The sequence below is a fragment of the Tiliqua scincoides genome, chromosome 8 (assembly GCF_035046505.1).
Source record: "Tiliqua scincoides isolate rTilSci1 chromosome 8, rTilSci1.hap2, whole genome shotgun sequence".
In the NCBI taxonomy this organism is placed as follows: Eukaryota; Metazoa; Chordata; class Lepidosauria; order Squamata; family Scincidae; genus Tiliqua; species Tiliqua scincoides.
The window spans coordinates 10,873,832-10,889,229 of NC_089828.1; the positions used below are offsets into that span (position 1 = coordinate 10,873,832).

The window sequence follows — 15,398 nt, forward strand, 5'->3', positions numbered from 1 at the left end:
CAGCTCAAACCACATCCGTTTCATGCTGTATAGCAGCGTCACAATGTCTGACTTACAAGGTTTATGCGAACACGTCACACCTCTATTTGCTCAGAAGCACAGTTTGCACTTCCGGGTACAATTCAAGGTCCTAATGCTGACCTTTAAATCCCTAAACCGTTGGAGGATATTTTAAGGAACCACCTCCCTCAGTATGAAACTGCCCTCCTCCTGAGATCAACTGAGAGGATCTTCTTCTGTGCCTTGCCCTTGGCAAAGGGGTGTTTGGTGATGACACATGAGAGGGACTTCTCTACAGTGGTTACAGAGATCCTTGTCACTGAATGGCTCTGTCACAACTACTGTTCCAGTGGAAATTGAAAATGTTTTTGTTCCGTTTGGCCTTTAAAGCCAAAGTCTATATTGATTTATTCTGTTTCCTAAAATTTATTCTGTTCCCTAAAATTTCCATTAAAATTGTGTTTTGAAAGAGTTAAGACAGACAAAAGAAAATATTTCTTTACCCAAAGTGTAATTAGTCTGTGGAACTCCTTGTCACATAATGTGGTGGTAGCATCTTGCCTAGATGCCTTTAAAAGGGAACTGGACACATTTCTGGACGAAAAGTCCATCAAAGGTTACAAGCCATGATATGTATGTGCAATCTCAGGGTTTTAGAAGTAGGCTCCCTCACAGTGCCAGATGCAAGGGAGGACACAAGGATGCAGGTCTCTTGTGTGCTCCCCAAGGCATCTGGTGGGCCACTGTGAGATACAGGAAGCTGGACTAGATGGGCCTTTGACCTGATCCAGCAGGGCTCTTCTTATGTTCCTATGTTACATTCCTTTTACTTGTGCTGTTTTGATACAAGTTGATGTATACAAGTCCACCCACATTATCCACAAGTTCAGCACCTGCAGATTTGAATACCTGTTGGACTGTGCTCCAGTCAGATACAGAGACCCTTCTCAGGCTTTCAGTGGGCCAAAAGCCACGACTTCCGGTTTCCAGCCCCAAATCCACAGATTCCAAAATTAGGGCCATCCTATATTGTTTAATGTACAGCAGGGGTGTCCAAAGTTTTTGGCAGGAGGGCCACATCAGCTCTCTGACACTGTGTCGGGGGCCAGGGAAAAAAAGAATTTACATTTCAAATTTGAATACATTTACATAAGTTTACATAAATGAATATATTAAAGATGAACTTATATGAATGAATGAAGGTCTTGCAATAGCTCAAGGCCTATAAAAGGCCTGGCACAAAGCAAGGCTGGCCTTTCCTTTGCTGCCGCTACTGCATCACAGACGTGAAACAGCAAGAAGTGGAGGGAGCCCTCATCCCACAGCTCATGTGAGAGGTCAAACAGTCGCCCTTACGCTGCGAGCAGTTGCGTCGGGCCAGTGTGAGCTCCAACGAAGCTCCAGAGGGCCAGAGGCTCATTGGAGACTGGGGCTTCCTGAGGGCTGCATTGAGAGGCCTCGAGTGCCGCATGTGGCCCCAGGGCCAGGGTTTGGGCACTCCTGATGTACAGGTTTGTTAATAATGAATGTGCTTTTACTGTTTTATTGTGCTTTTTAAATACATAGTTAGCCACCTTGAACATCCCCCCCCCCGTTGGATGGGAAAGGCGAAACAACAATACTTTACATAAACAAATACATGAATATTTTTAACTGATGTACTTGTGATGGGCAGCAATCTGATATTCCCTTTCATTATTCCCTTGCATAGATTCTCAAATTAAGCTTTCCCTATTTTGAAGCATTTGGTTCCAAAGTTCTGAGAGTGTGATTTATGCCTAGTGTGTGTGCTTTGACCTTGCTGACCAGGCTACTTAACCACCTGACATACTTCAGCTCTGACAACATTATATAAAATGGGAAAGGAGGAGGGGGAAGCAATACTACAGGCCCTGAACCCTTTTTGATGTTGCGCAGCAGCCTTTCAGTGCGCTGGCCCATCAGTTGCTTGTGTCTTGCTCCATTAACAATGACTAACTGCACTGTACATCAGATGAAGGGGTTGCTTTCCATAACTAGATGTATAAAGGCGCAAGTCAGGGAATGTCCTGTTTTTGAGAGATCATTTATTTTATTTATATCCTGCTCTATGCACCTGTAGTGGTTTACAAACAATTTAAACCACAGCATAAAAACAGCTGCTATTAGTGCACAAAACAAAACAAAGACAGCACCCTCTAAACCAGTGATTCGTAAACTGTGTGTCTGGGACCCACCAGTGGGCTGTGATCCAATTTTGGGTGGTTCGCAAAACGGATTAGGACAGATTCGGCTATGTGCATTGAGGGTTAAACAAGCTGCTACTTGGGGTGGAGCGCTGCTGCCCAATCCCCTTTACAGCCTCACCCCTTGGCATTTATAAAACAGGCAGCATTCTCTAGGGCAGGGGTCTCCAAACCCCGGCCCGGGGGCCAGATGCGGCCCGTAACAAGCCTCTTTCCGGCCCATGGCCAACCTCTGGTCCCCTGAAAGCCTCTGGTCCACTCAACTGAACATGACCAGAACTGTGTCTGGAGGGTGTGTCTGACTGTGTCTGACTGTGTCTGGAGGGTGTGTCTGACTGTGTCTGACTGTGTCTGGAGGGTGTTCTGAGGGCCAGAGAGGTTGAATGAATGAGCCCATTCATTCATTTATTCTCTCATCTAAGTTCCATCTCTAATTTATTTATTTAATTTTTTAAAAAAAATTTTCCGGCCCTCAGCACCACGCCAGATATTTGATGCGGGCCTCTGGCCAAAAAGTTTGGAGACCCCTGCTCTAGGGTCTTCAAAAAGTTTGAGAATCACTGCTATAAACCAAATGCATTTTATAAATGCCTACTCCCATCTTCAACTGATACTTATTAACAGCTCATTTTGTCCATAAAATCAGATTATAACAAATTGAAAAGCATGGCTCCTAATACTGATCCTTGGGGCACATCGCTTTTCAAATCTCTCCACTGTGAAAATTGTCCATTTACACCCATTCTTTGTTTCCTGTTCTTCCAGTTCCTAATCCATAAAAGGACCTGCCCTCTTATGTCCTTAGTGCTGAGTTTTCCCAGAAGCCTTTGGTGAGGGACTGTGTTAAATGCCTTCTGAAAGTCCAGATATATATAATCAACCACCTCCATATGTCTGCTGACCATTTCAAAGAATTCTGAAAGGTTTATGAGACAAAACTTACCCTTATAGAAACCATGCTGATTCTCTCTCAGCAAAGCTCGTTCTTCTGTACTTTTTGAGATTTCATCCTTCATTAGGCTTTCCACCACCTTACCTAGAACAGATGTTAGGCTGACAGGCCTGTAGTTTCCTGAGTCCCCTCTCTCTCAGTGCAATGTTTTCAAGATGTATAAACATATAAAACCACCTTCCACTGACTCCCAGGAAGCAAAACCTCTGAGGAGTAGACCTTTGCAGTGCTAAACATTCTCTTTCCCAGAATGCTGGTGTTTGCCCCAGTGAGTGGATCTGTTGATCCCTATACTGATCACTCTTTCGCTTCTAGCAAATAGGTTTTGCAGGTTTGTGCATTTCAAACCTGCAAAGTCCAGCTGACCAGAGGAAACAGTGAGACAAAAGAAACACATTTGTACACCATGAGAAAAGATGCCTTGATTGTACCATCAACAACTCTCTATAAAACTTCATCCGTCTCATTGATTGTACATTGCTCTTACTTCTTTCTCTTCTTTTTTTTTCATTTGTTTATCTGAGAAGCAAAATACAGTATCTTGGCATGAACACAACAGATAACAGAGAATGTTAAAGATGGCTCTGGGATTTCTTTTTAATGTCAATAAGTGCATGAGAATGAAATTTACCATGGGAAATGTATGTTTTACTATATGGTTTCCCATGCAGCTTCCTCAGCTGTAAATCTGTCTACTGAGTTCTGCTCCTTCGACTCCCAGTAGTTCATGATTCAGACCCTCTGCACAAGGGAAGATGTAAACAAGACATTTGTTTTCACATTTGAGAGAAAAAGTGACAGGAAGAAATTTAAGGAGGGAAGAGAAACTTTCCCCCTGCTGGATGAGACTAAGAGTCCGCTGCATCTAGCATCCTGTTTTCAACAGTGGTCAACAAGATACTTTTTGGGAGCCCACAGCAGGGTTGTTTCTCTCAGCAGAGGAGTAAGATATGTATCCTATCTAGTACCAGAGGTGGGATGACAGATCTGCTCCAAGTATAAAAATACTGTCAACTGCAGCACTTTTCACTTCCCCCCTTAGCAGAGAACAGGGGCAACCCAGCCATGAAGCCAGCTAAACCCCTTGCTTCAAGGTGGTTGGAGGAGGCAGCAAACTAGCAGGGGATGCCCTGCACTGAACACCTGCTGACCTGCCACTTCCCTGGCTGTGTTTGTGTCAGTTCATCATAATCAAAAGGCTCCACTGTGGAGAGGCACAAAGTAAACCAAACCCTACATATCTTCCCATTATCCACTGAAAGAATATTAAACAATGAAAAACTGGACAGAAACGGTCTCAACCCATAATATATATATATAAATTTCACTGTTTCTAAAAGACTTCCCACATTTTTTTTTTTTGCAAACTTTTTTTTTTAATATATCCAGGGAGCAACAGCTAAAGACCATTTTCTCCATTCTGTAAACCCACTTCCAGCACATAAAACAGAGTGCTTCAGAAATATTAAATTCTCATTAAAAAATGTACTGAAGCATGGAGGGGCAGCTTGGAGATTTCAGACCACCCACGAGAGGAGGGTGCAAATGCGTCTCCTTACGGGCCGCTGATACAGATCCAAAAAATATATGGGACACAAAACATCCATTGAATATAGAGGGTGCTGGGCTCTGGCGTGCTACAGCTTGTTTTTCTTTTTTAAAAATTTATACAAATTCATAACTCAACGAACTGAGTTACATTATCACCTGCTTTTCCGATTGTGCACGTTTGCCTTCACCCTTTGTGCAGTTCATTTGAACAGCATGCTCAGCACCTGAGGTTTCAGAAGCATTTGCAACCCAAAATCAGCCAGTTACGCAAAGCAGAGGCCACACAAGTAGTTCTCCGTGAAATTAATCTCTCTGATACACACTGATTCTGCTTGCAATGAAAAGCAGCCTAAAATACAGCATCCTATTCTCAGTGGTGTAGCTGCCCCCTTGGCACCCAGGGCCGTGCCTGACCAAGAAGTAACTGTGGTTACAGTGATGAAGTCACCATCAATTACTTCCGGATTACAGTGCTCAGAGTGGTTGTAAGCTCTGAGCAGCCAACAGCCTTTTTGTGAAAACAGTGGTCAGCCGCTCAGAACAACTCACAACTGCTCTGAGTACTGACAAGAAGGGGGTGCAGGAGAAGTGGTGGAAAGGAGACTTCCACGGGCAGGGAGACATAGTGGGCAGGCCAATTACGGTTCCACCTCGGGATGAGCCACTGGGGGTGCAGGATGGCACCACCTCAAGGAATGGTACCCAGTGCAGTGTACCCCCCCAGCCCTTCCTTAGATATGCCACTGGCTATTCTCCAAGTTAAAAGACAAAAAAAAAAAAAACTGTTATGCTGCATCCCTGGAACTCTGCAAGACACACGGATGTTAAATAATTTCAGGTACCTTATTACAAAACATGCATCCCTAGAGCTCTGCAAGGCACACTGATGTCAGTGATTTCAGGTCCTTGTACGAACAAGTTTGACGTCCCTGCTATATCGTATTTGGATACTCTACAGCTTACCATGTGCTCTCCAATTTGGCAACCCTCCAGAAACAGGCACAGCAATCAACTACTTAATGGCTACATATATTAAAATATCAGGGTATGTTTCGCAAGATGCTCCTGTCATGCTGGAGATTGCTGCACTACCAACTTCGGGCTTCCCAGGTAAGATGACCGACTCATTGGAAATTCCAAGTCAGACCATAGGTCCATTTAGCTCAGTACTGTCAAACCTGACTGGTAGCAGCTCACCCAGAATATTCAGACAACGGTCTTACTACTACCAGTCCTACCTAGAGATGCCAGGGATTGAAACTACTACATGCTTAACATGTGATCTGACACTGAACTGTGGCCCCTCCCATGCTCTACCACAGTGGTTCTCACACATTTAGCACCGGGACCCACTTTTTTAGAATGAGAATCTGTCAGGACCCACCGTAAGTGAGGTCATGACCGGAAGTGACATCATCAAGCGGGAAAATTTTTAGCAATCCTAGGCTGCAATCCTACCCACACTTACCCAGGAGTCAGTACCATTTACTATCATTGTTAAAAGAATATACATAGTAGCTTGTTAAAAGTATAGTTCTGTAACATTTCCCCAAATGTAGTCATATATCACGGCAGCATCAAGTCTAATATATTAAAAAAATAAAATATTGAAATGGATGGGGACCCACCTGAAATTGGTTCGCGGCCCACCTAGTGGGTCCCGACCCATAGTTTGAGAAACACTGCTCTACCATGTTATCACCTGCAGTTGTTTCAGCATCATCTGCTGAAGTGAAGAAGGTGCTTCACAGGTCCTGTGCCTGCCCATGATGGAATATCCCCACTGAGGAAAATTTACAAACTCAGCCCTTCAAGGTCAGCCTCTGTATTATATTAACAACATGTCCTGTTTTTCTAAGTTAAACTGCAGCCTCAAGTGTGGGGAGGAGGGTCTAGATTAGGACTTCAGTAGGGGGAACATAAAGCCTCTTGACAAGTCATACAAGCTGTCGCTGAATCAAGTGCCGCAGTACAAACTACATAACAATTTGGACAGTCCTTTTGAAACACGTGTTTTCATGTGTACCAAGTTGCCTTGCTTGATTTAACAGACCAAAACAGAGAGTTGCTTTGTTTTTGATCCTCTGACAACAGTCCAGGGTGGGGAAATAGCACTGTATCTCATTTGCAAGGGTCCCGGTTGACTTACAGCTAGTATAAGCCACAGTTCTAGGGTGGTTTTAGCTGAAAGCAAGAAGATAACAGGTCTTATAAGTTAACAAGCCAACAGCCAGTTCCATGCCACAATGAAAGAGAGAGAGAGAGGTACAAAACAGCAGCAACAAAGACGTCGTCGGAGCATGCTGAGAAACTGGCCTAGGTACAAGGTCTGTCAATGGTAAATGTTGACTACATACAACATCTTCTAACACGAAGATCATTTTTAACTTTGTTCTTCCCTGCCAAACACAATACTCGCTGTCCTGCATGTGTGTAAAGAGCTAGATTTTTTAGTGGATTTTTTTTAAAGATATCTTTGTGACAAGAAAGTATCCAAAACGTAGACCCCTTCTAACATAGGAACTCTAAATATTTTATTTGGTAACAAGAGTCAGGCAGCGGCAGACAAAGTTGTGATTGAGTGGTCTGGCTGATCTGAGCCTCACATTCTCAAGGGGCCCCCAAAATAACTTTCCCAGAAACGTTCCCCATTTTTACTCCCTCAGTAGCCAGCTCAGCCTCTCAGAGAGAGTCATATCCACAGTCTTTATTTCCTCCGATAAGGAACTTTTGTTTACTTTGAATCCATGTGTGAAGTGAGATGCAAATGACGGAGTGAGAAGAGGAGCTGTGGCGATGGGTGCCAAAAAATTACGCATGGTGCCCCCCCCCAAAAGATATTCTATTAGAATCAGAGCAGTGAGCAGGAGGGAGAACTAGTGAGGCATGGCGAGACTACCCTCGGTGTTATGAAAACAGATGGAAGTGAAATCATGCTTGTGCTAAAAGGCTTGATGGGTTGCTCGATAGCCTGCCAAAGATTCGGAGACAAGAAAGGAGCAAAAACAGCAGCCACTGGAGAAGAGGCATGTGAGTCCTCTTTCCTCTGTAGCAAATGCTCTCTTGCTCCCAGGCACACAGGCAAAGATATCCCCATCAGTGGTGTGACATGTTTATTCAGATGAGTTAACTGTAAAAACCCATGCCAAGCTCTCAACAGCCTATGCCAAGTGGATGTCAGGACGCAACAGACTTGAGCTTGCGGGCCATAACTTTGACTGGTCTCTGGTTCTGCTCCCTTGATGTCTGTGACTGTTGTTGGCTGCTGTGTTTTGACAGAAAAGATGGTGATACAGGCTGAGACTCATTATTCGAGAGGGTTCCCTTCCAAGAACTCTCAGGGATGGCAAAAAAAAACTACAGCAAATCAACTTAAAAAACAAAGTCTCTTTGCTGTGGTGATTTAAAACAGCCTTGCTGACCTTTTGAAATGCACACTGAGGCAATCAGTCTGTCTCCAGGTGCTTAGGCTTCACTAGGGGGCAGGGATCTCTCCCTTCACCAGGAGCCCCAGCAAGGGGGAAAGAATGGAGGTGATAATCACTGCTATTTAGCCTTCTTTCATGCGCTCAGGGGGAAGGGAGGAGTGAAGCCTGCAGAGAGAATAATTGATGGATTGTCAGCTGGCTGCCCTCTCTGGCATTATTAAAGGACTGTTTTCCTTTAATTTAAAGGGCCCTTCTCATCAGCCTTGAGATAGAAAAATCTGTGGATACCTAGGTTCTACCTGTAATCACTTGTATGACTGTCCCTCTGCAACAGTAAAAAGCAGTTTTTTAACTGTGATTTTAAAGGGGTGCATTTTTCCCCTTTTCCAGGGATCAGCACGTTCCTTCTCATTTGCAGGTGTCATTCGTGTTGTGTCAAATCCGTGTATAAAATCCATGTATAACAAGGCTGAACCTGTATCAATATCCAGATGCCTTAACCAAAAACATGACAGGTAAACATGGCAGGTTCTAAAAGGAAACTTCCCAATCCTACTTTTAAACCATTTTTGGTAGGAAGGATGCCATTTTCAGAGGTTCAAAATTCATTAGCTTGGATCCTTAAAATCACAAACAGGGCTTTTTAGGCTGGAAATATTAAGTTTAGGGTCTAAATGCCAAACTTTATAGTACATTAAGCCCATGATGACTGAGGCTGACATGCTTGATTTTTACAACATACTTAGCAGGCACAGAGGGTGGGGAGAGAGAGCTTTTGGGATAAGAACTGTGGTGAGGGTGGAGGGGGGCTTTAGCCCTTTGCACCTGCCATGGCTCTAACCTAGGTCCTGCCCAATGGCTGAAATTTAAAAGTCAAGCATCCAATCACAGGCTTTAACATGCAGTCTTTTCATAAGTCACAGTTCATATGTACCACTGAGGCTTGATTCTCCTTTCCATTAGTAATAACGGCTGGCAACCGTCAGTCTCGAAAGACTATGGTATAACCCTATAGCACCTGGTATTCCCAGGCGGTCTCCCATCCAAGTACTAACCAGGCCTTACCCTGCTTAGCTTCCGAGATCAGACGAGATCGGGCATGGAAAGACTATGGTGTAAGCCTACAGCACCCGGTATTCCCAGGCGGTCTCCCATCCAAGTACTAACCAGGCCTGACCCTGCTTAGCTTCCAAGATCAGACAAGATCAGGCATGTGCAGGGTAATGTTGTCAGAGAAATTATGTGGGATGGGCAGGCCATGCAGTGACATCCTACACCAATGCTTCGCTGTCAAACCCCACGCTAGAGGTTGCCTTCTCTTGCAAGATGCTGTCAAACAGCCACGAGGCATGCTCCCTGCCCTATGTCACCACCTCCTCCAATGCGCAATAAGGGCTAACATTACTTACAAACAAATAAGAATTTTTTTCCCCCAGTAAGCAGAATTCTCAACCCCTTTTACTACAGAGAAGTCTCTTGCTAGACATCAGGAACCTTATGAAACTTGCTGAAAATTCCAGTGTCTGTGCCCAGCACACTCTGTTCTGCCATTTGCAGCATGTCCCTCACCCAGCTGGCTGCCAGTTTCAAGTCAAAATAGAGACTGAATTTAAATGCTTCACTATGCAACATGGAATACTTTGCCCTATTCCAGTTGGAAAGATGCTATAAATACAGTAGCAAAGAGTAAGAAACCAACATTTGCCAACTGCCATCACAGACATTCCCCCCTCCCCCATTCTATAAATGACAGAAGGGAAATTTGGGGGGGGGGGTTCTCTTCTTAGGTGTGACAGGCTGGCTTTGAACAGAGGTGCCTGAACAACTACGTGCTGGAATGACTGAAGAATACATTAAAATCACAAAAAAGCCAACACACACATATAGCAAGGTTGTCCTAATCCCAGCTCTAGACTTTAAGCCAAATGTCTCACTCTCCCCTCCCCCTGGTATACACCTACTCCACTCATCAACCACGTCAAGTGTTTTCAAGCTGCACACATTCAAGTATTTAATAGAGTAGTTGCTGCTTGTGGAGAGCAGACTAATTGCAAAACCATACACATTCTATGCAAAACTTATTCCTGCATAAAAACCAAGAGGGAGAAGAAAAGTTCCCTTTGGTTATGGGGGTACTGCTGAGATTGGCAAACTTAAAACTCCTACTTCTCAACCAAACCCCCTTTTGCATTCAGCAGCATGCCCAGTATAACATGTTGTATTTCAGTCCTGATTCATTGCTTGCATAGCATAAGCAAATCCAAGCCTCTATATCCCCATAATCCAAGGATCCGGTTTACCTGAATTTATTGCTTGTCTTCACATACAGCCTTAAATCTGAACACAACAGTGCTTCCACTTGTCCAAAATTATCAGATTCTTCACATATTTTTGTTGGTTATTCCAGGACATTCTGTTTCCCTTTCTTCTGTGTTTTTGCTGTTCTGGGTCACATTTATGTTCACTACCATTTCAGTTCATTGGCTGGGGAGATATGTGACTGGGCTCACGACGTCACAAGGTTATTTAATCTTTCTAAGCCCTGTTATTTCATCCTTCAAATGAAGAAATCAGGGATCAAACTTGTGATCTTCTTTTGCATGCAAAGCTTGTATGCTACCACTGAGTCATGACTCAGTTGTTAAATGGCCTAAGAGCTGGAGTTTTGCGCATTAAAATCAGAAAACCAACTGTTAAGTATGATAAGAGAAGAAGTTACATGCGAGTGCAAGAGCATATCAAATAAATGGGGCTGGGGAACTGAGGGAAAAGGCACTGGAATGGTTATTGTACCGATTAAAACACTCTGGTCAACAAAGAAAAAAAAAAAGAAAAAAAAAGGTCCACACAGGAACATAAGAATCACCATGCCAAGTCAGACCATGAGCCCAGCATTTCGCTTTGGACAGCGTGACTCCATCTCCTCATTCCCTGCCACACACTGGACAAAAATTTCCTAGAATATCTCCGGATCTCCCTTTTCCCCTGCTGATGCTTTAAACACTTGTTTCCTGGAACTGTTAATTTTAACATGCACAAGAGAGGTGGTTTGCTCCAAAGGAACATTGTGTAATAACAAGTGGTATTAGAAGTACTTGGAGCTGACTTGCAACTTGTCAGAGCTGGATCGTCTCAGGCCTGTGATGTTCCCTCCAAAGCAGAACAGAGTATAGCCACCCCCCTTTATGTATTCTGAACTATAAAAACTGCTGAGAGAGTTCGGAATATAGTGCAGATATGTGGAGAGAGGAAGTAGAGCAGGGGAGAGGGAGCAGTTCAAACTGGGGAGCCTGCCTATCAAGGTTGGACACCACCATCATTCTGCCTTCTCTGCAACCTGACAAAAAAAATGGCACAAACCTTTGCTTGTCTATTCAGTAAGCCCCATTAAATCCAATGATACCTACTTCCAAGGGAGTATGTATAAGACTGCAGTTTAAACTTTGCAGTGAAAGAGTGACACCTAGGCCAGGGATGTGAGCTTTGTTTCACACAAAGGGTAGAAGTTAGCATTCATGCTGCCTGCTGAGGGCTGGAATTGACATCTTTAAGCAGAAACTGACATCATTAAGCAGATGATGGCCAGAAATAAGAACTTTGCTCTCCCATAGAAACTCATTTGCTGTAAATGTCAGAAGAGAGAAATGTGCAAATCTTATTCATATTTTCAAGATATTAGAGAGCCCAAATATCAAGCTGGGAGAGCCCAATTACAACAGGGGCCGGATAAATTGCTTCCAGGGACCATTCGGCGAACAGGGCTTATGTTTGACACCCCTGATCTACGCTGTAGTAACTGTCAGTTGATCTACATCCTAATCCCTGATCACCTGAGCTATAGAGAAGCAGGACTTCCGTATTTTTCAGTCTAACCTACTTCCCACTACAAATAGTAGCACAAACACCTGGTACCTGGCTTGGTTTCACCCTACTCAGACCTCCATCTTCTTGGGAATTTTATCTCTGGCCCAGTACTGACTATGTCTGTGTCTCTGGCCCTTGGGTCCTAATCTTCCTTCCCTGAAACTTGCCCTTGTCTGCTCTGGATCATACCCTTGTCTCTAAGAGGGTGGGAGCCCTCTTCTTTTGGTACCTAATAACCTGAAGATGATCCTGGCTGAGATCTAGTCAATAATTTGCAGCCAATACACTGAATGCCATTTGAGCAGTCATACAGTCAAAAGTCAAGGTATTCAAGGTTCAGCAAAAGTCAACGTATTGACCTTGACTTTCACCCACTTGATTTTCATCACTTTGGTCTTTCAGTCATTTTCAATTACAATTTCCAAAATGTTTGTGGGTGTTCTTACGTTTATTTTTCGTTTATTTCTATTTATGCTTTGCACTCGTGCGCAAGTATTATATGGTTATTTATGTTTTTCACCACCCAAAATAAATTTGCAAGCCAAATAAGGCTACGCTTTGACATTCATTCATTTTTTACTTTTATCTATGCTCTGGTCCCTAGGCATTGCTGGACAGCGATCGTGGCAATGATTGCACTACCAGTCACGAAAGCATGTTGAGGCTCAGAGAAGCGCAATGAACAGCCATGCCTGGAAGAAGCCTGGACCAGATGCTCTCCAACCCCAGCTTCCTGCCTTCATTTGCTTATGTTAATACTAGAGACTTGAGACTGTGGCTGGAAGCTGGAACTCAGAGGAGAGAAACTATTCAGTTGATCAGAAGGCCTTTTCTGACTTTTAGTACGTATTCAGATCTGGCCAGTCCAGAGGCCATATACAAGCTGCCAATCACAGGCAGCGGGGAGTCACACATTCAGTGCCTTAAAAAGACTCTGCATTTTTAGCACACATTATCTCCTAACAAGTTCAGTTAGGCTATCTCCAAAGTGTCCAGAAGATACAACATCCCTGTAAGGAAGCAACCATGAGAGAAGGTGTGCAAACTGTGTGTAATCAATTCAAATTTATTGACCAAAAAACCCCAGCACAACCCACTCAAATGGATAGAAAAGGCATCTTAAAATATGCCTCTTGAAATCCAAGTCCACTCATAGCTTCAGGAGTGCACTCCCTCCACCTTGCGCCTTGCACTTTCCATTCCACACTCTCTTGCCACATTCTTAATGAACATGTGAACCAGTCATAATAAGAACTATCGAGATCCATAGCGAACTGATTATGATACTAAAGACTGAAATACATTCCTAACACCCACTTGCATGGAAGCAACAAAATTTTTTTTAGAGATATTTGAACTCTTGCAAAGTAAGAAGACAACTGTTATACCTGACAAATTCCACTGATGCACATATCTAGGGATTTGGCATTGCAGCGAGTTCCATCCAGAACTTTCGGGGCAAGCTCCACTACTAAAGGTTTTCCCAACGCTTGGCACTTCAGGGCACACGGAGAGCTGGAATCATCATAGACAGGGATCCATTCATAAAAATGCCCTTGATACTTGACGTCATTGTAGGCCGAACACTGCTGGGCCCGAAAATCACCAGCCTCTGAAGGGCAATCCTAGAAGACAAAAAAGCAGAAAAAAATTCTTTCTTTTTTTTCCCCCAGGGAAACGCTCTTGCGATTATGAAATTTTATGCAGATTTTAAAGGCATTCATTCATTCATTCATTCATTCATATAGAAACATTCACATTCAGAGGCTTGTACAAGAGGGACAAGAAGAAAAAAAAGAGGAAGAGAAGGGAAATTAAGGCAGAAGTGGACAAGGGAAGAATGTACAATTTGTTCAATTATATGCAGAGCCAACCTACACACAAGAATGACTGGTCATTTCAGGCAGTGGATTGATAAGAAACACCTGCTTTATACTCCTCCTCCTTCTTCCTGACTTCAGAAAATAAGAGCAGAATAAACAGAAGAGGAAATATGAAGGAGAGTGGGGATAGAGTGTTGGAGACATTCTAGCCTACCACTCTCCTCCACACTTTCTCTTCCATACTGTTCCCAACTTCTGACTCTAGAGTTCTGACTTTAGGGAGCAGAATGGAGAGAAATGGGGGTGGGAGCTGGGGCACCTCCAGTAAAAGGGACAGTAAGGCACACCACCTCAAGAGCCATGAGGTCTTGGGCCAACCCTGCTTACAGTAGCATAGTCAGAGGGGGTTGTGCTGTAAGTATTGCATGTGCCGCAATGCACTGCATTCGGCGAGCACCCGCACATTGCCTTTGCTGCCCCAATGGCTTCAACAGTGGGCAGGATGGGCTGCTTACGCAGCATGTTGTGGTACATGTAATACTTACAGTGCTGTCCCGTCCCCCCGTCCCCCAGGCTACACTTACACATACTTGACCTCAGTTCCAGTAACATATGGAGTTAAGTCAAGAGGAAGGTAAAAAAAAGCTATTTTGTTTACAAAAAAATCTTTTTGAAAACATAAACAGTTCTAAAGACAATGTTTTTGCTCAAAAGTGAAATACTGTAGTTATCACTGTATTTATTTTACAGAATGACCCTGCTAGCAAAACAGTTTGAACATTACATTGTCTGAAATGTTCCTAAACTGGTTCAGAGCATTTGAAATAGTTAGTAAACCACTTCCCCAAGTTAGTGCCTGAACCAGAGAGCAAAAACACACTGATGAGTCTCAAACAGAAATTAGACAGAAGCACATTTTAGTGGTTTGACTCCCAGGGCAATAGGTGTTATTCTACTGATGAGATGGGGGGGGGGGGAATCATTTCTTGTGGATAAAATAAAAGGGGAGAAATAAATAAATTTTTAAAAACAAAGAAGTTAAAAGTCAGCATTGCAGCTTGAGATTCAAAGTGAATTTTCAGGTTTGTTGGCCACTCCATTGCAACACTGATGAACAATTAGCATGCCATTAATAGTAAGAGCATTTGGAGCTGAACAGGCACAAGAACAAAGCGCATAAATAAAGGTACAAATTTATGGAAGAAATGTGGATTAATACAAAGATTCTTTTTTTTCTAAATGAAGGAAACTCGTGCTGGCAAAAGCACAACTGACTTCTTGGCATAAAAGGACATAAAATTTATGCGGAAATGGCCTAAATAACTTTTTTTTTCTTATGAATAGGACCCCAAAGGATTATTTTAAATACTTCCATATTCTGCACATCATAGCATTAGAATGTAACAGTATATAGAGAAATGGAAATATATAAAATATAGGGCTTAAGAAAGATTGAAAAATCTCATTGGGCAGTATATAAGGAATAGCTTATGTAGTTCATTTTGCTGAGATATCCATAAAAACATCTTAAGGCATACATATATTTCTGCTTTAA

General features: G+C 43.2%; 1 protein-coding gene and 1 pseudogene across 1 annotated transcript in view; both read right to left on the reverse strand.

Annotated features, from left to right (window-relative positions):
* The window catches only part of ADAMTSL3 (ADAMTS like 3), a 203,650-nt gene that overhangs the window by 129,156 nt on the left and 59,096 nt on the right, over nt 1–15,398 (reverse strand). Inside the window, exon 5 of the mRNA XM_066635419.1 lies at nt 13,409–13,645. Within this exon, the coding sequence (XP_066491516.1) occupies nt 13,409–13,645 (237 nt within the window). The remainder of the gene's footprint in view (nt 1–13,408; nt 13,646–15,398) is intronic.
* On the reverse strand, nt 9,275–9,393 carry LOC136659610 (5S ribosomal RNA; annotated as a pseudogene).